Source organism: Poromitra crassiceps (assembly GCF_964638095.1).
Source record: "Poromitra crassiceps genome assembly, chromosome: 17".
NCBI classification, from domain to species: Eukaryota; Metazoa; Chordata; class Actinopteri; order Beryciformes; family Melamphaidae; genus Poromitra; species Poromitra crassiceps.
The window spans coordinates 26,896,312-26,921,389 of NC_139635.1; the positions used below are offsets into that span (position 1 = coordinate 26,896,312).

Genomic DNA, 25,078 nt, shown 5'->3' on the forward strand with positions numbered 1-25,078 from the left:
ACTTACTAAGAAGGATTTGGGTTCAGGCCGGGCCGGGCTTGTTGTTTTGGACCTGCTAAGCTCTATATTGTATTAGCAAACACTGCAACAGGAAGTCAGCTCTATATTGTATTAGCAAACACTGCAACAGGAAGTCAGCTCTGCACGGCCAACGCACACCAGCACGACAAAAGTGGCTTGGAGTCACTGCTCGCTTGGTGCTGCAGCTTGATTGGTTGTCTTGCTGTCTTCTGGCCCCTCCTCACGTCGCTGTTGTTGCTCTCGTCCATCACCAGGTATCCCAGCATGCTTTGGAAGGAGATGACTGATGCATCCAATACACAATGAATGAATGAACAACTGACTAGTGTCACTGTGGTGTGCATCATGCACCGTTAGAGGAGTGAATAGAGATGTTACAATGAAACTGGAAATGTTGTAGTTTTCACACACTCACTTTAATGATCAAAGAAAAACAGGATATGAAAGAATACTGAACTCTTCTTTAACTTTAACCCCCCACATGATCTAACTAAATCATTATGTCTACATCACATGAACATGAGCCATAACACCACACATTCTGCCAAGAGGAAGAAAAGGTAAAGAGACAAGATACATCAGTAGTTACTGGTCTTCTCTCAGTGGAGAGCCCTATTGAAAGAACAAATTAATTATCTTAATGTGCTAGACAAGTCTGCAAAGTGTTTTTGTTGTTCTATAAAATAAAATTCAACATTAGACTGGCTGCTAGTTACCTGAAGTCAAAACATGTGCGTAAATTGTCTTGACTGACAATGAATCCTGAGGATAATGAATGTTTAGTCTAATCTGTGTGATTGACAGGAGAGATGATCAGAGGGGCGGAGTTTTTACCACCATTAGTATTGCAGGGACCGAAGTATGGGTAGAGTTTCTCAGTGAAGGTGCAGCCAGTAAAGGAGTAGATCAGAGCTGCAGCATCTACATCATAAAAGGAGACCAGACCCTCCTCATAATCCACAAACACCCCCACCTTCTGAGGCTTCATCTTCAGAGAGAGGAGGACAGCAGGGCCAGCAAGAGCTCTGTACTCATTTCCATTCCTCAACCATACAGTCCAGTAGCCATTCTCTGGTCTCAGTGTGCTTTTATCCTTCCTGTTGATCGACCCTCTGGCCACTCCCACATCCCAGCCAGTCTTCCCTTTAACCTGAACCTCGTAGTAAAACTTCCCTGAAGAGAAGCTCTGCTTTGCTAAGACACAGGGACAAGAAGAAAATCTCTCTGGGTTGTCTGGGAGATTCTTTGTTACATCACCATCATGTACTTGTTTCCCATCATCAGACAGGATGAGATCAGGATGTGCTGTATCAGGATCGAGAGTCACATCCACTGCAAACTGCTGGACCCTCTTCAGCTCAACATCAAGCAGCTTCTCCTTCTCTTTCCAGAGTGTCTCCTCCAGCTGAGCCACAGCTCTCCTCACAGTCCCCTCATATGATGAGTGGACACTGACCTCTGTCCAGTCCTTGGTGTGTGGAGTGTTCAGGGATGGGAAGCTTTGGAGGAGGTGGAGGTGGTCTTCAGTGTGTGAGAGCTGCTCCACCTCAGCGGTTCTCTTCATCAGCTCACAGATCTCCTGTTCCAGCTCTTTGATGAAGCCTTCACCCTGTTTCTCTGTTGTTTTCTGCTTCTCTTCAATCGTCTCAATGAGCTCAGCCTGGCCTCTCTCCACAGACTGCTTCAGAGCAGTGAAGACCCGCACACTGTCTGCTATCTCTCTGTCTGCATTTGCCTTACTGAGCTCTACTGAGTGTTTGATCTCCTGAATCTTCAGTCGTCTCTCCTGGATCTTCTGCTGAATTTCAGCCTCCGTCTTCCCCAGTTCAGCCTTCTTTCCATCATATTCTTCTTCCAGAGGGACAAAGCGATGTGACTTGTGGTCTGACTCAGTGCAGAACTGACAGACACACATCTGGTCAGTCTTGCAGAACAGCTCCAGCGGTCTGTCATGCTTCTTACACATCCTGTCTTCCAGGTTCTCCACAGGATCCATCAGCTTGTGTCTCTTCAGGCCTGAGATTCTCTGATGAGGCTCCAGGTGAGTCTCACAGTAGGAGGTCAGACACACCAGGCAGGACTTCAGGGCCTTCTCTTTGGTCCCAGTGCAGACGTCACAGGGAACTTCTCCTGGTTTGGCACTTTGTTGCTCTGGGCAGCTGCTGGCTTTCATCCGAGCTGACTTCCTGAACTGAGCAACCATCTCAGATATGAAAGTATTGACCCGCAGCAGAGGTCTTCTGTCAAAAACCTCTTTACACATGGGACACTGGCACTGGACACTAACATCCCAGTGCTGTGTGATACAGTTCTTGCAGAAGTTGTGTCCACATGGTGTGAAGACAGGATCACTGAACACATCCAGACAGATGGAGCACAGAAACTGCTCTTCAGAGAGGAGACTGCTGGCAGCAGACATATCTGAGACCTGAAGGGAAAGTGTGAAATAACAACATTTATTACATCATTCTTGAATGACAATACCTTAAAAGGGGAAATTTAAGTAAAAAAAAAAGGGGGGGGGACTACACTCACATTTTATGCACTTTTAAAGTGTCATCGAGGAGGACTAAGTGTGCAATGATTTAAAAAGCCTTCATTGGCATGTCTAGAGACACTGTTGGATTATTGACAATGAACTTAGCTTCATAACACCTCATTATTTCTACTGACTCTATACAAACAGTGTAGAGACAACCCACCTCAGGTCGCCCTATTTTATCTGACAATGGTTCATTTACCAAACCTGCATGTATTGACTTCATTATACCATAATGAAACTGTCCTATATTGAGGACACAACTGATGTCTTGAATAAAATGTCTGGCCTCAGTAATCTCCATTCACACTTCTTGGTAGCCTATATGCTAACATCTCTATCATGAGTTCATGTCTGCTTTGTGACACGTCCTGATCGGCTGGATATTGAGTTGTTCCTTTACTGTCTTTAACTGCCTGGATCATTCACAATAATGTCTTATCTTTAGGGACAACATTTACTGTCTTTAACTGCCTGGATCATTCACAATAAGCTTTTATCCCATGACTGTGTTTATCTGTTTAAAATCCTCTTAATAATAATTTGTATCACTGTATTACTACTCTGTGGTCAGTAGGCTACATTGATGATATTTTCTTGATGTCATATTCAGTGGAAACTTTCATATATTATATTGTAAAAATGAGAACATTAGATTGTCAATGGATTATTCCCAGGCACAGATTTGACTGACCTCTGCGTCAAACATGAACGCTATTGTAACACATTCAGAATTAACAGAACACATTAAACCAATAAGGCCCGCCCACCTGTCAGCTGATGGCCTGATGAAGACCATGCTGATAAAGGCTTTGAAGTTAGTGGGCACTCCTAGCTCTCCTCTTTGTCACTTTAAGAGTGTCTGAAAGCAAGTGGAGTCTCTTAATTTTTGGACGTACACTAAACACTTCAGTTGAAATCTCTAAGATACAGGACAAACCGAATTCCATTCCATTATCTGGATCAGCCTACAGCTCAAGTTTGTGTTCTTTCTTGCTCTGTTTCAACACAGTAAATATGATCTGCTGTTACTCACCGCTAGTTTTCTTTTCTTTTGAGAGTCTTTTCTCGAAGCTCACTTGAGAATTGGACAGACCCAGGTCTTTTCTCGACTGCAGCAAACAGCAATCTTGTCGCAAGTTACTTTCTCTTTCATTTCCGGAATGTGACGTTGAAATTCGCTCTCTTCCGTTTCCTGTTGCTGGATTGGATTGATCCTGTAGGCCTACTTAATATTTTAGTCTTGCACAGAGCAGAGAGAGGGGAAAATAGAGGAGAGAGAGAGTATGAGATACGGCTCAGGAGAATTCATATGGGATATTGATGTGATCGCTGCGCTGCATACTTGCCCTAAGTCAAATCCTCCTTTGTAATATGATTACTCATTATGGCTATTAAAATTAATCTTGAAGAAAAAATCTTACTTGAGTAGATCAATGTAGCAAGTAAAGGCACTAAGGCAGAGCAAAATCTGCCAACACAACACTTGACAACCTTAAAATGATGAACAGGCATGTTTGTTTGTTTTGTTGTTAGTAAAAAATGATTGTATGTCAAACGTCAAATGCATTTAGATAGATGGAGAAATTGCAAAAAATCTGAATAGTATTACTGCGTCATTATTCCATGTTTGCCACACACACACAAACACACACACACACACACACACACACACACACACACACACACACACACACACACACACACACCAGTGTTGGGGGTAACTCATTACAAAAGTAACATATTACATGTAATATATTACTTTTAGCAGTAACTCAGTAATATAACTTATTACTTATAGGATTTCAGTAATATTATACCAGTTACTTTGTCAAGTAACTCAAGTTACAAATTGAGTTACATGTTATTAAATCAATGCACATATTTAAAAAAGATACAATCATTTCCTAATCAAACGGTGTGTTTTTATGCAAATAACCACTATAGATGACAATAACAAAGGAGAAGGATAACATTTAGAATTTTGGATTGTTTACACTGACTTCAAGGCGGTTGACATTATTTGTCTGGGATGGTTCCGGGGCAGCGATGTCATTCTGCTGCTGCTGTTGTTTTGGTAAAAGTAATGCAAAAGTAGTGATGAGTAATGTAAAAGTAATGAGTTACTCTACACAGAAAGTAATGTTGTAAAGTAACTTATTACTTTCAAATGAAAGTAACTAGTAATATGTAGTATATTACATTTTGAAAGTAACTTGCCCAACACTGACACACACACAGCTCATTCCCATTCAATCCTACACTAATGATTCTCAACCCTTTTCATATCAAGACCTCTAATTTAGTCCACATTATCACCACAGACCCCCATTTGATGAGATTGTGTCTCTTGGACCCAAATCTGAGAATGTTTATTGTTGGATATGATTTTGTCCAGAATTCAACACTATCTGCTGTACTGTCAACTACTTTTTATAAGTAGCTTTAGTTAACCAAATGTCTCCCTATGATTCTCCCTGTTAGCTTTACTGTAGTTAATTTCTTCCCAGTGTGAAGTATTTGGTAGCTTAAGCCAGGCCCCCTCCTACCTTACCGACCTGCTCCACCACCATACCCCCTCCTACCTCACCGACCTGCTCCACCACCATACCCCCTCCTACCTCACCGACCTGCTCCACCACCATACCCCCTCCTACCTCACCGACCTGCTCCACCACCATACCCCCTCCTACCTCACCGACCTGCTCCACCACCATACCCCCTCCTACCTCACTGACCTGCTCCACCACCACCATACCCCCTCCTACCTCACCGACCTGCTCCACCACCATACCCCCTCCTACCTCACTGACCTGCTCCACCACCATACCCCCTCCTACCTCACTGACCTGCTCCACCACCATACCCCCTCCTACCTCACCGACCTGCTCCACCACCATACCCCCTCCTACCTCACTGACCTGCTCCACCACCATACCCCCTCCTACCTCACTGACCTGCTCCACCACCATACCCCCTCCTACCTCACTGACCTGCTCCACCACCATACCCCCTCCTACCTCACTGACCTGCTCCACCACCATACCCCCTGCTACCTCACTGACCTGCTCCACCACCATACCCCCTCCCATAGCCTCCGCTCCTCCGATGCAAACCTCTTGTCTCCACCACTCAGGACCAAGCGCTGGACCCGGGGTGACAGAGCCGTCTCCCTTGCTGCCCCCTCCCTCTGGAACTCTCTCCCTAAACACATCAGAGACTGCATTAAACTGGCCTGTTAAAAAGGCCATCCCCTTTTCATCCCCTATTGTCTATATAAACCCACTACCTTATTATCCTTCTCACTAATAGGACCTTCATCATTCATTAGTTTATGGGCATTTCATATTTGGGTTGATCAACTATTTGTATTTACCTTACATTTGTAATTTGTGCATCCTATAATGTGTGTATATGTGCATTCTGTCTAAAGAGGATGTTGAAACCTGTAAATGAGCATAGTTTAAGCTCACATCTCGGGGCAGTATTGATTGTATGTTAAATGGTCAATTGTGTTATGGGAATTGCTGGTATTAGATAATAGTAATTATCTGTTTGTTTCTGTACTGCATATATTGTATTAGAGAGCCACCTTGTGGTCCATTTGAGTATGGAACTTTGTTCGTAGTTATATAGCTCAATTGTTTGGTCACTCAATCCATTTGAGTTATTCATGTTTCCATTGTTTATTTGTTTCTTAGGAAACCACACCTAAAGTAATACCTGTATGCAGGACTACGGAAACACCTGGGTTGAATAAAAGGACTAAACCTTCTTTCTTGGACTTTTGATCCTGACCGATCACCTGTGGTGGGCTAGTGACTCTGATCCGGCACATAAGCAGAAGTTCATTAGAATAGCCTCAGTCAGTTATTCCTTTTTTTCAGCCCACATTCAAGTCATTACTAGAAACTCACCTGTGCTTTTAACCTGCGATAACTGTATTGTCTTTTCCCTCATTCTTTGATCATTTGTATTGTGTATTATGTTTTGAATGTGTCGTTTACTTGATCTTTTTAAACCCCCTTGTAAAGCGTCTGAATACCATGAAAAGTGCTCCATAAATACAATTTACTGTTATTAAATGTATTATTATTTTATTCTTATAACCGTATGTATTCATAAGACTGAACACACACATGGATATAGTTTAGAAGAATAGATAAACAGCCAACTTACTAAGAAGGATTTGGGTTCAGGCCGGGCCGGGCTTGTTGTTTTGGACCTGCTAAGCTCTATATTGTATTAGCAAACACTGCAACAGGAAGTCAGCTCTATATTGTATTAGCAAACACTGCAACAGGAAGTCAGCTCTGCACGGCCAACGCACACCAGCACGACAAAAGTGGCTTGGAGTCACTGCTCGCTTGGTGCTGCAGCTTGATTGGTTGTCTTGCTGTCTTCTGGCCCCTCCTCACGTCGCTGTTGTTGCTCTCGTCCATCACCAGGTATCCCAGCATGCTTTGGAAGGAGATGACTGATGCATCCAATACACAATGAATGAATGAACAACTGACTAGTGTCACTGTGGTGTGCATCATGCACCGTTAGAGGAGTGAATAGAGATGTTACAATGAAACTGGAAATGTTGTAGTTTTCACACACTCACTTTAATGATCAAAGAAAAACAGGATATGAAAGAATACTGAACTCTTCTTTAACTTTAACCCCCCACATGATCTAACTAAATCATTATGTCTACATCACATGAACATGAGCCATAACACCACACATTCTGCCAAGAGGAAGAAAAGGTAAAGAGACAAGATACATCAGTAGTTACTGGTCTTCTCTCAGTGGAGAGCCCTATTGAAAGAACAAATTAATTATCTTAATGTGCTAGACAAGTCTGCAAAGTGTTTTTGTTGTTCTATAAAATAAAATTCAACATTAGACTGGCTGCTAGTTACCTGAAGTCAAAACATGTGCGTAAATTGTCTTGACTGACAATGAATCCTGAGGATAATGAATGTTTAGTCTAATCTGTGTGATTGACAGGAGAGATGATCAGAGGGGCGGAGTTTTTACCACCATTAGTATTGCAGGGACCGAAGTATGGGTAGAGTTTCTCAGTGAAGGTGCAGCCAGTAAAGGAGTAGATCAGAGCTGCAGCATCTACATCATAAAAGGAGACCAGACCCTCCTCATAATCCACAAACACCCCCACCTTCTGAGGCTTCATCTTCAGAGAGAGGAGGACAGCAGGGCCAGCAAGAGCTCTGTACTCATTTCCATTCCTCAACCATACAGTCCAGTAGCCATTCTCTGGTCTCAGTGTGCTTTTATCCTTCCTGTTGATCGACCCTCTGGCCACTCCCACATCCCAGCCAGTCTTCCCTTTAACCTGAACCTCGTAGTAAAACTTCCCTGAAGAGAAGCTCTGCTTTGCTAAGACACAGGGACAAGAAGAAAATCTCTCTGGGTTGTCTGGGAGATTCTTTGTTACATCACCATCATGTACTTGTTTCCCATCATCAGACAGGATGAGATCAGGATGTGCTGTATCAGGATCGAGAGTCACATCCACTGCAAACTGCTGGACCCTCTTCAGCTCAACATCAAGCAGCTTCTCCATCTCTTTCCAGAGTGTCTCCTCCAGCTGAGCCACAGCTCTCCTCACAGTCCCCTCATATGATGAGTGGACACTGACCTCTGTCCAGTCCTTGGTGTGTGGAGTGTTCAGGGATGGGAAGCTTTGGAGGAGGTGGAGGTGGTCTTCAGTGTGTGAGAGCTGCTCCACCTCAGCGGTTCTCTTCATCAGCTCACAGATCTCCTGTTCCAGCTCTTTGATGAAGCCTTCACCCTGTTTCTCTGTTGTTTTCTGCTTCTCTTCAATCGTCTCAATGAGCTCAGCCTGGCCTCTCTCCACAGACTGCTTCAGAGCAGTGAAGACCCGCACACTGTCTGCTATCTCTCTGTCTGCATTTGCCTTACTGAGCTCTACTGAGTGTTTGATCTCCTGAATCTTCAGTCGTCTCTCCTGGATCTTCTGCTGAATTTCAGCCTCCGTCTTCCCCAGTTCAGCCTTCTTTCCATCATATTCTTCTTCCAGAGGGACAAAGCGATGTGACTTGTGGTCTGACTCAGTGCAGAACTGACAGACACACATCTGGTCAGTCTTGCAGAACAGCTCCAGCGGTCTGTCATGCTTCTTACACATCCTGTCTTCCAGGTTCTCCACAGGATCCATCAGCTTGTGTCTCTTCAGGCCTGAGATTCTCTGATGAGGCTCCAGGTGAGTCTCACAGTAGGAGGTCAGACACACCAGGCAGGACTTCAGGGCCTTCTCTTTGGTCCCAGTGCAGACGTCACAGGGAACTTCTCCTGGTTTGGCACTTTGTTGCTCTGGGCAGCTGCTGGCTTTCATCCGAGCTGACTTCCTGAACTGAGCAACCATCTCAGATATGAAAGTATTGACCCGCAGCAGAGGTCTTCTGTCAAAAACCTCTTTACACATGGGACACTGGCACTGGACACTAACATCCCAGTGCTGTGTGATACAGTTCTTGCAGAAGTTGTGTCCACATGGTGTGAAGACAGGATCACTGAACACATCCAGACAGATGGAGCACAGAAACTGCTCTTCAGAGAGGAGACTGCTGGCAGCAGACATATCTGAGACCTGAAGGGAAAGTGTGAAATAACAACATTTATTACATCATTCTTGAATGACAATACCTTAAAAGGGGAAATTTAAGTAAAAAAAAAAGGGGGGGGGACTACACTCACATTTTATGCACTTTTAAAGTGTCATCGAGGAGGACTAAGTGTGCAATGATTTAAAAAGCCTTCATTGGCATGTCTAGAGACACTGTTGGATTATTGACAATGAACTTAGCTTCATAACACCTCATTATTTCTACTGACTCTATACAAACAGTGTAGAGACAACCCACCTCAGGTCGCCCTATTTTATCTGACAATGGTTCATTTACCAAACCTGCATGTATTGACTTCATTATACCATAATGAAACTGTCCTATATTGAGGACACAACTGATGTCTTGAATAAAATGTCTGGCCTCAGTAATCTCCATTCACACTTCTTGGTAGCCTATATGCTAACATCTCTATCATGAGTTCATGTCTGCTTTGTGACACGTCCTGATCGGCTGGATATTGAGTTGTTCCTTTACTGTCTTTAACTGCCTGGATCATTCACAATAATGTCTTATCTTTAGGGACAACATTTACTGTCTTTAACTGCCTGGATCATTCACAATAAGCTTTTATCCCATGACTGTGTTTATCTGTTTAAAATCCTCTTAATAATAATTTGTATCACTGTATTACTACTCTGTGGTCAGTAGGCTACATTGATGATATTTTCTTGATGTCATATTCAGTGGAAACTTTCATATATTATATTGTAAAAATGAGAACATTAGATTGTCAATGGATTATTCCCAGGCACAGATTTGACTGACCTCTGCGTCAAACATGAACGCTATTGTAACACATTCAGAATTAACAGAACACATTAAACCAATAAGGCCCGCCCACCTGTCAGCTGATGGCCTGATGAAGACCATGCTGATAAAGGCTTTGAAGTTAGTGGGCACTCCTAGCTCTCCTCTTTGTCACTTTAAGAGTGTCTGAAAGCAAGTGGAGTCTCTTAATTTTTGGACGTACACTAAACACTTCAGTTGAAATCTCTAAGATACAGGACAAACCGAATTCCATTCCATTATCTGGATCAGCCTACAGCTCAAGTTTGTGTTCTTTCTTGCTCTGTTTCAACACAGTAAATATGATCTGCTGTTACTCACCGCTAGTTTTCTTTTCTTTTGAGAGTCTTTTCTCGAAGCTCACTTGAGAATTGGACAGACCCAGGTCTTTTCTCGACTGCAGCAAACAGCAATCTTGTCGCAAGTTACTTTCTCTTTCATTTCCGGAATGTGACGTTGAAATTCGCTCTCTTCCGTTTCCTGTTGCTGGATTGGATTGATCCTGTAGGCCTACTTAATATTTTAGTCTTGCACAGAGCAGAGAGAGGGGAAAATAGAGGAGAGAGAGAGTATGAGATACGGCTCAGGAGAATTCATATGGGATATTGATGTGATCGCTGCGCTGCATACTTGCCCTAAGTCAAATCCTCCTTTGTAATATGATTACTCATTATGGCTATTAAAATTAATCTTGAAGAAAAAATCTTACTTGAGTAGATCAATGTAGCAAGTAAAGGCACTAAGGCAGAGCAAAATCTGCCAACACAACACTTGACAACCTTAAAATGATGAACAGGCATGTTTGTTTGTTTTGTTGTTAGTAAAAAATGATTGTATGTCAAACGTCAAATGCATTTAGATAGATGGAGAAATTGCAAAAAATCTGAATAGTATTACTGCGTCATTATTCCATGTTTGCCACACACACACAAACACACACACACACACACACACACACACACACACACACACACACACACACACACACACACCAGTGTTGGGGGTAACTCATTACAAAAGTAACATATTACATGTAATATATTACTTTTAGCAGTAACTCAGTAATATAACTTATTACTTATAGGATTTCAGTAATATTATACCAGTTACTTTGTCAAGTAACTCAAGTTACAAATTGAGTTACATGTTATTAAATCAATGCACATATTTAAAAAAGATACAATCATTTCCTAATCAAACGGTGTGTTTTTATGCAAATAACCACTATAGATGACAATAACAAAGGAGAAGGATAACATTTAGAATTTTGGATTGTTTACACTGACTTCAAGGCGGTTGACATTATTTGTCTGGGATGGTTCCGGGGCAGCGATGTCATTCTGCTGCTGCTGTTGTTTTGGTAAAAGTAATGCAAAAGTAGTGATGAGTAATGTAAAAGTAATGAGTTACTCTACACAGAAAGTAATGTTGTAAAGTAACTTATTACTTTCAAATGAAAGTAACTAGTAATATGTAGTATATTACATTTTGAAAGTAACTTGCCCAACACTGACACACACACAGCTCATTCCCATTCAATCCTACACTAATGATTCTCAACCCTTTTCATATCAAGACCTCTAATTTAGTCCACATTATCACCACAGACCCCCATTTGATGAGATTGTGTCTCTTGGACCCAAATCTGAGAATGTTTATTGTTGGATATGATTTTGTCCAGAATTCAACACTATCTGCTGTACTGTCAACTACTTTTTATAAGTAGCTTTAGTTAACCAAATGTCTCCCTATGATTCTCCCTGTTAGCTTTACTGTAGTTAATTTCTTCCCAGCGTGAAGTATTTGGTAGCTTAAGCCAGGCCCCCTCCTACCTTACCGACCTGCTCCACCACCATACCCCCTCCTACCTCACCGACCTGCTCCACCACCATACCCCCTCCTACCTCACCGACCTGCTCCACCACCATACCCCCTCCTACCTCACCGACCTGCTCCACCACCATACCCCCTCCTACCTCACCGACCTGCTCCACCACCATACCCCCTCCTACCTCACTGACCTGCTCCACCACCACCATACCCCCTCCTACCTCACCGACCTGCTCCACCACCATACCCCCTCCTACCTCACTGACCTGCTCCACCACCATACCCCCTCCTACCTCACTGACCTGCTCCACCACCATACCCCCTCCTACCTCACCGACCTGCTCCACCACCATACCCCCTCCTACCTCACTGACCTGCTCCACCACCATACCCCCTCCTACCTCACTGACCTGCTCCACCACCATACCCCCTCCTACCTCACTGACCTGCTCCACCACCATACCCCCTCCTACCTCACTGACCTGCTCCACCACCATACCCCCTGCTACCTCACTGACCTGCTCCACCACCATACCCCCTCCCATAGCCTCCGCTCCTCCGATGCAAACCTCTTGTCTCCACCACTCAGGACCAAGCGCTGGACCCGGGGTGACAGAGCCGTCTCCCTTGCTGCCCCCTCCCTCTGGAACTCTCTCCCTAAACACATCAGAGACTGCATTAAACTGGCCTGTTAAAAAGGCCATCCCCTTTTCATCCCCTATTGTCTATATAAACCCACTACCTTATTATCCTTCTCTCATTCATTAGTTTATGGGCATTTCATATTTGGGTTGATCAACTATTTGTATTTACCTTACATTTGTAATTTGTGCATCCTATAATGTGTGTATATGTGCATTCTGTCTAAAGAGGATGTTGAAACCTGTAAATGAGCATAGTTTAAGCTCACATCTCGGGGCAGTATTGATTGTATGTTAAATGGTCAATTGTGTTATGGGAATTGCTGGTATTAGATAATAGTAATTATCTGTTTGTTTCTGTACTGCATATATTGTATTAGAGAGCCACCTTGTGGTCCATTTGAGTATGGAACTTTGTTCGTAGTTATATAGCTCAATTGTTTGGTCACTCAATCCATTTGAGTTATTCATGTTTCCATTGTTTATTTGTTTCTTAGGAAACCACACCTAAAGTAATACCTGTATGCAGGACTACGGAAACACCTGGGTTGAATAAAAGGACTAAACCTTCTTTCTTGGACTTTTGATCCTGACCGATCACCTGTGGTGGGCTAGTGACTCTGATCCGGCACATAAGCAGAAGTTCATTAGAATAGCCTCAGTCAGTTATTCCTTTTTTTCAGCCCACATTCAAATCATTACTAGAAACTCACCTGTGCTTTTAACCTGCGATAACTGTATTGTCTTTTCCCTCATTCTTTGATCATTTGTATTGTGTATTATGTTTTGAATGTGTCGTTTACTTGATCTTTTTAAACCCCCTTGTAAAGCGTCTGAATACCATGAAAAGTGCTCCATAAATACAATTTACTGTTATTAAATGTATTATTATTTTATTCTTATAACCGTATGTATTCATAAGACTGAACACACACATGGATATAGTTTAGAAGAATAGATAAACAGCCAACTTACTAAGAAGGATTTGGGTTCAGGCCGGGCCGGGCTTGTTGTTTTGGACCTGCTAAGCTCTATATTGTATTAGCAAACACTGCAACAGGAAGTCAGCTCTATATTGTATTAGCAAACACTGCAACAGGAAGTCAGCTCTGCACGGCCAACGCACACCAGCACGACAAAAGTGGCTTGGAGTCACTGCTCGCTTGGTGCTGCAGCTTGATTGGTTGTCTTGCTGTCTTCTGGCCCCTCCTCACGTCGCTGTTGTTGCTCTCGTCCATCACCAGGTATCCCAGCATGCTTTGGAAGGAGATGACTGATGCATCCAATACACAATGAATGAATGAACAACTGACTAGTGTCACTGTGGTGTGCATCATGCACCGTTAGAGGAGTGAATAGAGATGTTACAATGAAACTGGAAATGTTGTAGTTTTCACACACTCACTTTAATGATCAAAGAAAAACAGGATATGAAAGAATACTGAACTCTTCTTTAACTTTAACCCCCCACATGATCTAACTAAATCATTATGTCTACATCACATGAACATGAGCCATAACACCACACATTCTGCCAAGAGGAAGAAAAGGTAAAGAGACAAGATACATCAGTAGTTACTGGTCTTCTCTCAGTGGAGAGCCCTATTGAAAGAACAAATTAATTATCTTAATGTGCTAGACAAGTCTGCAAAGTGTTTTTGTTGTTCTATAAAATAAAATTCAACATTAGACTGGCTGCTAGTTACCTGAAGTCAAAACATGTGCGTAAATTGTCTTGACTGACAATGAATCCTGAGGATAATGAATGTTTAGTCTAATCTGTGTGATTGACAGGAGAGATGATCAGAGGGGCGGAGTTTTTACCACCATTAGTATTGCAGGGACCGAAGTATGGGTAGAGTTTCTCAGTGAAGGTGCAGCCAGTAAAGGAGTAGATCAGAGCTGCAGCATCTACATCATAAAAGGAGACCAGACCCTCCTCATAATCCACAAACACCCCCACCTTCTGAGGCTTCATCTTCAGAGAGAGGAGGACAGAAGGGCCAGCAAGAGCTCTGTACTCATTTCCATTCCTCAACCATACAGTCCAGTAGCCATTCTCCGGTCTCAGTGTGCTTTTATCCTTCCTGTTGATCGACCCTCTGGCCACTCCCACATCCCAGCCAGTCTTCCCTTTAACCTGAACCTCGTAGTAAAACTTCCCTGAAGAGAAGCTCTGCTTTGCTAAGACACAGGGACAAGAAGAAAATCTCTCTGGGTTGTCTGGGAGATTCTTTGTTACATCACCATCATGTACTTGTTTCCCATCATCAGACAGGATGAGATCAGGATGTGGTGTATCAGGATCGAGAGTCACATCCACTGCAAACTGCTGGACCCTCTTCAGCTCAACATCAAGCAGCTTCTCCATCTCTTTCCAGAGTGTCTCCTCCAGCTGAGCCACAGCTCTCCTCACAGTCCCCTCATATGATGAGTGGACACTGACCTCTGTCCAGTCCTTGGTGTGTGGAGTGTTCAGGGATGGGAAGCTTTGGAGGAGGTGGAGGTGGTCTTCAGTGTGTGAGAGCTGCTCCACCTCAGCGGTTCTCTTCATCAGCTCACAGATCTCCTGTTCCAGCTCTTTGATGAAGCCTTCACCCTGTTTCTCTGTTGTTTTCTGCTTCTCTTCAATCGTCTCAATGAGCTCAGCCTGGCCTCTCTCCACAGACTGCTTCAGAGCAGTGAAGACCCGCACACTGTCTGCTATCTCTCTGTCTGCATTTGCCTTACTGAGCTCTACTGAGTGTTTGATCTCCTGAATCTTCAGTCGTCTCTCCTGGATCTTCTGCTGAATTTCAGCCTCCGTCTTCCCCAGTTCAGCCTTCTTTCCATCATATTCTTCTTCCAGAGGGACAAAGCGATGTGACTTGTGGTCTGACTCAGTGCAGAACTGACAGACACACATCTGGTCAGTCTTGCAGAACAGCTCCAGCGGTCTGTCATGCTTCTTACACATCCTGTCTTCCAGGTTCTCCACAGGATCCATCAGCTTGTGTCTCTTCAGGCCTGAGATTCTCTGATGAGGCTCCAGGTGAGTCTCACAGTAGGAGGTCAGACACACCAGGCAGGACTTCAGGGCCTTCTCTTTGGTCCCAGTGCAGACGTCACAGGGAACTTCTCCTGGTTTGGCACTTTGTTGCTCTGGGCAGCTGCTGGCTTTCATCCGAGCTGACTTCCTGAACTGAGCAACCATCTCAGATATGAAAGTATTGACCCGCAGCAGAGGTCTTCTGTCAAAAACCTCTTTACACATGGGACACTGGCACTGGACACTAACATCCCAGTGCTGTGTGATACAGTTCTTGCAGAAGTTGTGTCCACATGGTGTGAAGACAGGATCACTGAACACATCCAGACAGATGGAGCACAGAAACTGCTCTTCAGAGAGGAGACTGCTGGCAGCAGACATATCTGAGACCTGAAGGGAAAGTGTGAAATAACAACATTTATTACATCATTCTTGAATGACAATACCTTAAAAGGGGAAATTTAAGTTAAAAAAAAAGGGGGGGGGACTACACTCACATTTTATGCACTTTTAAAGTGTCATCGAGGAGGACTAAGTGTGCAATGATTTAAAAAGCCTTCATTGGCATGTCTAGAGACACTGTTGGATTATTGACAATGAACTTAGCTTCATAACACCTCATTATTTCTACTGACTCTGTACAAACAGTGTAGAGACAACCCACCTCAGGTCGCCCTATTTTATCTGACAATGGTTCATTTACCAAACCTGCATGTATTGACTTCATTATACCATAATGAAACTGTCCTATATTGAGGACACAACTGATGTCTTGAACAAAATGTCTGGCCTCAGTAATCTCCATACACACTTCTTGGTAGCCTATATGCTAACATCTCTATCATGAGTTCATGTCTGCTTTGTGACACGTCCTGATCGGCTGGATATCCAGTTGTTCCTTTACTGTCTTTAACTGCCTGGATCATTCACAATAATGTCTTATCTTTAGGGACAACATTTACTGTCTTTAACTGCCTGGATCATTCACAATAATGTCTTATCTTTAGGGACAACATTTACTGTCTTTAACTGCCTGGATCATTCACAATAATGTCTTATCTTTAGGGACAACATTTACTGACAAAAGACTGCATGGTGTTCTAGTTGGCTCAAGTTTTTTCTCCCATGACTGTGTTTATCTGTTTAAAATCCTCTTAATAATCATTTTTATCACTGTATTACTACTCTGTGGTCAGTAGGCTACATTGATGATATTTTCTTGATGTCATATTCAGTGGAATCTTTCATATATTAAATTGTAAAAATTAGAACATTAGATTGTCAATGGATTATTCCCAGGCACAGATTTGACTGACCTCTGGGTCAAACATGAACGCTATGTAACACATTCAGAATTAACAGAACACATTAAACCAATAAGGGGCCGGCACCTGTCAGCTGATGGCCTGATGAAGACCATGCTGATAAAGGCTTTGAAGTTAGTGGGCACTCCTAGCTCTCCTCTTTTTCACTTTAAGAGTGTCTGAAAGCAAGTGGAGTCTCTTAATTTTTGGACGTACACTAAACACTTCAGTTGAAATCTTTAACGATACAGGACAAACCGAATTCCATTCCATTAGGCCTATCTGGATCGGCCGACAGCTCAAGTTTGTGTTCTTTCTTGCTCTGTTTCAACACAGTAAATATGATCTGCTGTTACTCACCGCTAGTTTTCTTTTCTTTTGAGAGTCTTTTCTCGAAGCTCACTTGAGAATTGGACAGACGCAGGTCTTTTCTCGACTGCAGCAAACTGCAATCTTGTTGCAAGTTACTTTCTCTTTCAATTCCGGAATGTGACGTTGAACTTCGCTCATCTCCGTTTCCTGTTGCTCCGCCTTTTTCTGGGCGGGGGGGGGGGGGGGGGGGGGGGGTCAAATCAATGTGTTGATTCATTTTTATTCTTACCATTAGAGAGCTGTTGTACCACAAATAGTTGGCACACAAGTTTATTGTGCATTTATTTTTTTATGAACACACATATAAACATGACATCATACAGTGTAATTTGTGATTTGGTCAAACAATGAGCAGCATACAAATATTGTGTTGGATGGATTGGATTGATCCTGTAGGCCTACTTAATATTTTAGTCTTGCACAGAGCAGAGAGAGGGGAAAATAGAGGCGAGAGATATGAGATACGGCTCAGGAGAATTCATATGGGATATTGATGTGATCGCTGCGCTGCATACTTGCCCTAAGTCAAATCCTCCTTTGTAATATGATTACTCATTATGGCTATTAAAATGAATCTTGAACAAAAAATCTTACTTGAGTAGATCAATGTAGCAAGTAAAGGCACTAAGGCAGAGCAAAATCTGCCAACACAACACTTGACAACCTTAAAATGATTAACAGGCATGTTTGTTTGTTTTGTTGTTAGTAAAAATGATTGTATGTCAAACTTCAAATGCATTTAGATAGATGGAGAAATTGCCCACTGCTGGGTCATATTGACTTCCCCTGTGTGATGGCAGGAACATACAGTGTGTATTAAGAATTCATGGTGCATGACTGCAACCATCCAAAGGCTGAGGGCGGCCACAGCTAGCCAACAGTGGAGAGACACACATGCGCACACACACACACACACACACACACACACACACACACACACACACACACACACACACACACACACACACACACACACACACACACACACACACACACACACACACACACACACACACACACACAGCTCATTCCCATTCAATCCTACACCAATGATTCTCAACCCTTTTCATATCAAGAGCTCTAATTTAGTCCACATTAGCACCACAGACCCCCATTTGATGAGATTGTGTCTCTTGGACCCAAATCTGAGAATATGTTTATTGTTGGATATGATTTTGTCCAGAATTCAAGACTAACTGCTGTACTGTCAACTAGCTACTTTTTATAAGTAGCTTTAGTTAACCACATTTCTCCCTATGATTCTTCCTGTTAGCTTTACTGTAGTTAATTTCTTCCCAGTGTGAAGTATTTGGTAGCTTAAGCCAGGCCCCCTCCTACCTCATCGACCTGCTCCACCACCATACCCCCTCCTACCTCGCCGACCTGCTCCACCACCATACCCCCTCCTACCTCGCCGACCTGCTCCACCACCATACCCACTCCTACCTCACTGACCTGCTCCACCACCATACCCCCTCCTACCTCACTGACCTGCTCCACCACCATACCCCCTCCTACCTCACTGACCTGCTCCACCACCATACCCCCTCCTATCTCACCGACCTGCTCCACCACCATACCCCCTCCTACCTCACTGACCTGCTCCACCACCATACCCCCTCCTACCTCACCGACCTGCTCCACCACCATACCCCCTCCTATCTCACCGACCTGCTCCACCACCATACCCCCTCCTACCTCGCCGACCTGCTCCACCACCATACCCACTCCTACCTCACTGACCTGCTCCACCACCATACCCCCTCCTACCTCACTGACCTGCTCCACCACCATAGCCCCTCCTACCTCACCGACCTGCTCCACCACCATACCCCCTCCTACCTCACCGACCTGCTCCACCACCATACCCCCTCTTACCTCACTGACCTGCTCCACCACCATACCCCCTCCTACCTCACTGACCTGCTCCACCACCATACCCCCTCCTATCTCACCGACCTGCTCCACCACCATACCCCCTCCTACCTCACTGACCTGCTCCACCACCATACCCCCTCCTACCTCACTGACCTGCTCCACCACCATACCTCCTCCTACCTCACCGACCTGCTCTACCACCATACCCCCTCCTACCTCACTGACCTGCTCCACCACCATACCCCCTCCTACCTCACCGACCTGCTCCACCACCATACCCCCTCCCATAGCCTCCGATCCTCCGATGCAAACCTCTTGTCTCCACCACTGAGGACCAAGCGCTGGACCCGGGGTGACAGAGCCGTCTCCCTTGCTGCCCCCTCCCTCTGGAACTCTATCCCAACACATCAGAGACTGCATTAAACTGCCCTGTTAAAAAGGCCATCCCCTTTTCATCCCCTATTATCTATAAACCCACTACCTTATTATCATTCTCACTAATAGGACCTTCATCATTCATTAGTTTATGGGCATTTCATATTTGGGTTGATCAACTATTTGTATTTACCTTACATTTGTAATTTGTGCATCCTATAATGTGTGTATATGTGCATTCTGTCTAAAGAGGATGTTGAAACCTGTAAATGAGCATAGTTTAAGCTCACATCTCGGGGCAGTATTGATTATATGTTAAATGGTCAATTGTGTTATGGGAATTGCTGGTATTAGATAATAGTAATTATCTGTTTGTTTCTGTACTGCATATATTGTGTTAGAGAGCCACCTTGTGGTCCATTTGAGTATGGAACTTTGTTCGTAGTTATATAGCTCAATTGTTTGGTCACTCAATCCATTTGAGTTATTCATGTTTCCATTGTTTATTTGTTTCTTAGGAAACCACACCTAAAGTAATACCTGTATGCAGGACTACGGAAACACATGGGTTGAATAAAAGTACTAAACCTTCTTTCTTGGACTTTTGATCCTGACCGATCACCTGTGGTGGGCTAGTGACTCTGATCCGGCACATAAGCAGAAGTTCAGTGGAATAGCCTCAGTCAGTTATTCCTTTTTTTCAGCCCACATTCAAATCATTACTAGAAACTCACCTGTGCTTTTAACCTGCGATAACTGTATTGTCTTTTCCCTCATTCTTTGATCATTTGTATTGTGTATTGTTTTTAATGTGTTGTTTACTTGATCTTTTTAAACCCCCTTGTAAAGCGTCTGAATACCATGAAAAGCGCTCCATAAATACAATGTACTGTTATTAAATGTATTATTATTGTATCCTTAAAACCGTATGTATTCATAAGACTGAACAGACACATGGATATAGTTTAGAATAGATAAACAGCCAACTTACTAAGACAGATTCGGGTTCAGGCCGGGCTTGTTGTTTTGGACCTGCTAAGCTCTATATTGTATTAGCAAACACTGCAACAGGAAGTCAGCTCTGCACGGCCAACGCACACCAGCACGACAAAAGTGGCTTGGAGTCACTGCTCGCTTGGTGCTGCAGCTTGATTGGTTGTCTTGCTGTCTTCTGGCCCCTCCCCACATCACTGTTGTTGCTCTCGTCCATCACCAGGTATCCCAGCATGCTTTGGAAGGAGATGACAGACGCATCCAATACACAATGAATGAATGAACAACTGACTAGTGTCACTGTGGTGTGCATCATGCACCGTTAGAGGAGTGAATAGAGATGTTACAATGAAACTGGAAAATGTGTCGTTTTCATACACTCACTTTAATGATCAAAGAAAAACAGGATATAAAGAAAAATACTGAACTCCTCTTTAACTTGAACCCCCCCCCCCACACACATGATCTAACTAAATCATTATGTCTACATCACATGAACATGAGCCATAACACCACACATTCTGCCAAGAGGAGGAAAAGGTAAAGAGACAAGATACATCAGTAGTTACTGGTCTTCACTCAGTGGAGACTGAGCCCTACTGAAAGAACACATTAATAATCTTAAAGCAGCTACGAGCAACTTTTTCGATTGTTATTAAACAGTATAATTACAATATTGATGCATCACATCTTACCTATAATAGTAGCTGAGACCAAAGCCGTGTGAATCGGAGATTGCTCCCTTAGAGGATTATTAAGTCTGTGTCTGTCTAAACTCGCGTCAACAGGGGGCTCTCTCTCTCTCTCTCCTTACCGCCGGACCGGCTAAACCCGGAAGTGAAACGCAGCTGCCTGCCTACCCCGTTTGCGCTGCCTAGCAACATAGCATAAACAATGTGAACGCCATGCATACTCTCGCGAACATCTCTCGTTATATTCTAACAGGTTTTTTGGAAGTTATTTTGTGGTTATGGCCGAAGTGGCTGCTGCAAACCGTTTCATTTCACTTCCTGATCTTCCCTGGCCACAGACAGACTAACACTGGCCGATTCACTCGGGGTTCAAGTGAGACTACTCTGCGTTGGTCTCGTCTACTATTAGAGGTAAGATGTGATGCATTGATATTAAATTTAGACTGTTTAATAACAATCGAAAAAGTTGCTCGTAGCTGCTTTAATGTGCTAGACAAGTCTGCAAAGTGTTGTTGTTGTTATATAAAATAAAATTCAACATTAGACTGGCTGCTAGTTACCTGAAGTCAAAACATGTGCGTAAATTGTCTTAACTGACAATGAATCCTGAGGAAAATTAATGATCAGTCTAATCTGTGTGATTAACAGGAGAGATGATCAGAGGGGCGGAGTTTTTACCACCATTATTATTGCAGGGACTGAAGTATGGGTAGAGTTTCTCAGTGAAGGTGCAGCCAGTAAAGGAGTAGATAAGAGCTGCAGCATCTACGTCATAAAAGGAGACCAGACCCTCCTCATAATCCACAAACACCCCCACCTTCTGAGGCTTCATCTTCAGAGAGAGGAGGACAGCAGGGTCAGCAAGAGCTTGGTACTCATTTCCCTTTCTCAACCCTACAGTCCAGTAGCCATCCTCTGGGCTCAGAGGGGTTTGTCCCTTCCTGTCTATCGAGCCTCTGGCCACTCCCACATCCCAGCGAGTCTTCCCTTTAACCTGGACCTCGTAGTAAAACTTCCCTGAAGAGAAGCTCTGCTTTGCTAAGACACAGGTACAAGAAGAAAATCTCTCTGGGTTGTCTGGGAGATTCTCCTTTACATCACCATGATGTACTTGTTTCCCGTCATCAGACAGGATGAGATGGGCTTGTGCTGTATCAGGATCCAGAGTCACATCCACTGCAAACTGCTGGACCCTCTTCAGCTCAACATCAGCAAGCAGCTTCTCCATCTCTTTCCTGAGTGTCTCCTCCAGCTGAGCCACAGCTCTCCTCACAGTCCCTTCATGTGATGATTGGACACTGACCTCTGTCCAGTCCTTGGTGTGTGGAGGATTGTTCAGGGATGGGAAGCTTTGGATGAGGTGAAGGTGGTCTTCAGTGTGTGAGAGCTGCTCCACCTCAGCGGTTCTCTTCATCAGCTCAGAGATTTCCTGTTCCAGCTCTTTGATGAAGCCTTCACCCTGTTTCTCAGTTGTTTTCTGCTTCTCTTCAATCGTCTCAATGAGCTCAGCCTGGCCTCTCTCCACAGACTGCTTCAGAGCAGTGAAGACCCGCACACTGTCTGCTATCTCTCTGTCTGCATTTGCCTTGCTGAGCTCTACTGACTGTTTGATCTGATGAATCTTCAGTCGTCTCTCCTGGATCTTCTGCTGAATTTCAGCCTCCATCTTCCCCAGTTCAGCCTTCTTTCCATCATATTCTTCTTCCAGAGGGACAAAGCGATGTGACCTGTGGTCTGACTCAGTGCAGAACTGACATACACACATCTGGTCAGTCTTGCAGAACAGCTCCAGCGGTCTGTCATGCTTCTTACACATCCTGTCTTCCAGGTTCTCCACAGGATCCATCAGCTTGTGTCTCTTCAGGCCTGAGATTCTCTGATGAGGCTCCAGGTGAGTCTCACAGTAGGAGGTCAGACACACCAGGCAGGACTTCAGGGCCTTCTCTTTGGTCCCAGTGCAGACGTCACAGGGAACTTCTCCAGGTTTGGCACTTTGTTGGTCTGGGCAGCTGCTGGCTTTCATCTGAGCTGACTTCCTGAACTGAGCAACCATCTCAGATATGAAAGTATTGACCCGCAGCAGAGGTCTTCTGTCAAAAACCTCTTGACACATGGGACACTGGCACTGGACACTAACATCCCAGTGCTGTGTGATGCAGTTCTTGCAGAAGTTGTGTCCACATGGTGTGGAGACTGGATCAGTGAACACATCCAGACAGATGGAGCACAGAAACTGCTCTTCAGAGAGGAGACTGCTGGCAGCAGACATATCTGAGACCTGAAGGGAAAGTGTGAAATAACAACATTTATAACATAATTCTTGAATGAAAATACCTTAAAAGGGGAAATTTAAGTAAAAAAAAAAAAAGGGGACTACACTCACATTTTATGCACTTTTAAAGTGTCATCAAGGAGGACTAAGTGTGCAATGATTTAAAAAGCCTTCATTGGCATGTCTAGAGACACTGTTGGATTAATTTAATGACAATGAATTTAGCTTCTGTTGAACACCTCATTATTTCTACTGACTCTATACAAACAGCCTAGAGACAACCCACCTCAGGTCGCCCTATTTTATATGGTTATATGGTTAATTTACCAAACCTGCATGTATTGACTTCATTATACCATAATGAAACTGTCCTCCTATATTGAGGACACAACTGATGTCTTGAATAAAATGTCTGGCCTCATTAATCTCCATTCACACTTCTTGGTAGCCTATATGCTAACATCTCTATCATGAGTTCATGTCTGCTTTGTGACACGTCCTGTCTTTATCTGCCTGGATCATTCACAATAATGTCTTATCTTTAGGGACAACATTTACTGTCTTTAACTGCCTGGATCATTCACAATAATGTCTTATCTTTAGGGACAACATTTACTGACAAAAGACTGCATGGTGTTCTAGTTCAGCGTTCCTCAAGTGGTGGGTCGCGACGGGCCGTTTTGATTGGGTCGCGGACATTGGCCCAATTTTTTTTTTTTTTTTTTTCATATTTCATTTGAGTTAAATTCAGATTATTGAAACTGGATTAGCCTGACCAGTTTTACTTGTTTAACAAGCTGAAGCATATGCTCTGCCTGTAATTCAAGAGAAGTCTGCCTTTTCATTTCATATTTAATTTTAGTTCAATTCAGATGATTGAAACTGGATTAGCATGGCCCCAGTTTAATTAAAAGTTATGACAGTTTAACTAAAAAGCATATAGCCTTGTGATTCAAGAAAAGTCTGCCTTTTTATTTCATATTAGTTAAATTCAGACTATTGAAACTGGATTAACATGTCCAGGTTAACTTGTTTTATTATTATTATTAACTTGTTTAAAAACATATAGGCATGTAATTCAAGATAAATCTGCCTTTTATTTCATATTTCATACAGTTCAAATAAGACTTTCTGAGCATGACCAGTTTGACTTGCCTGTAATTCAAGTCTGCCTTATTTCAATTGGTTTTTAGCCCTAGTTGCACTTCTGTTGCACTTTTTTGTTCATTTGATGTTTATAACAGTGCATGAAGGCATTGTGTATTAAATTAATGCGCTATTTTTTGTGCAATCAATTTGAGTGGTTTAAAAAAAAATCTGAAATTTGGGTCGTGACTTCATGACAAGGAAAATAGTGGGTCCTGAGGCTACACCAGTTGAGAACCACTGTTCTAGTTGGCTCAAGTTTTTCTCCCATGACTGTGTTTATCTGTTTAAAATCCTCTTAATAATCATTTGTATCACTGTATTACTACTCTGTGGTCAGTAGGCTACATTGATGATATTTTCTTGATGTCATATTCAGTGGAAACTTTCATATATTCAATTGTAAAAATGAGAACATTAGATTGTAAATGGATTATTCCCAGGCACAGATTTGACTGACCTCTGGGTCAAACATGAACGCTATGTAACACATTCAGAATTAACAGAACACATTAAACCAATAAGGCCCGCCCACCTGT

At 43.3% G+C, this 25,078-nt stretch overlaps 3 protein-coding genes across 3 annotated transcripts; all 3 read right to left on the reverse strand.

The window, feature by feature from the left end:
- Positions 1-805: 805 nt before the first annotated feature.
- LOC310791709 (E3 ubiquitin-protein ligase TRIM21-like) lies at positions 806-2,440 on the reverse strand (the record flags this gene model as incomplete). The annotated part of the gene is made up of 1 exon (XM_083653364.1): positions 806-2,440. The coding sequence occupies one exon, from the start codon at positions 2,438-2,440 to the stop codon at positions 806-808; it is 1,635 nt and encodes a 544-aa protein (XP_083509490.1).
- A 5,098-nt stretch (positions 2,441-7,538) lies between these two features.
- LOC310791710 (E3 ubiquitin-protein ligase TRIM39-like) lies at positions 7,539-9,173 on the reverse strand (the record flags this gene model as incomplete). The annotated part of the gene is made up of 1 exon (XM_083653365.1): positions 7,539-9,173. One exon carries the CDS (start codon positions 9,171-9,173, stop codon positions 7,539-7,541), a length of 1,635 nt encoding a protein of 544 aa, XP_083509491.1.
- A 5,080-nt stretch (positions 9,174-14,253) lies between these two features.
- Positions 14,254-23,390, reverse strand: LOC310792302 (uncharacterized protein; the record flags this gene model as incomplete). The annotated part of the gene is made up of 4 exons (XM_083654025.1): positions 14,254-15,888; positions 19,340-19,455; positions 20,565-20,665; positions 21,760-23,390. 4 exons carry the CDS (start codon positions 23,388-23,390, stop codon positions 14,254-14,256), a joined length of 3,483 nt encoding a protein of 1,160 aa, XP_083510151.1.
- Positions 23,391-25,078: the final 1,688 nt, after the last annotated feature.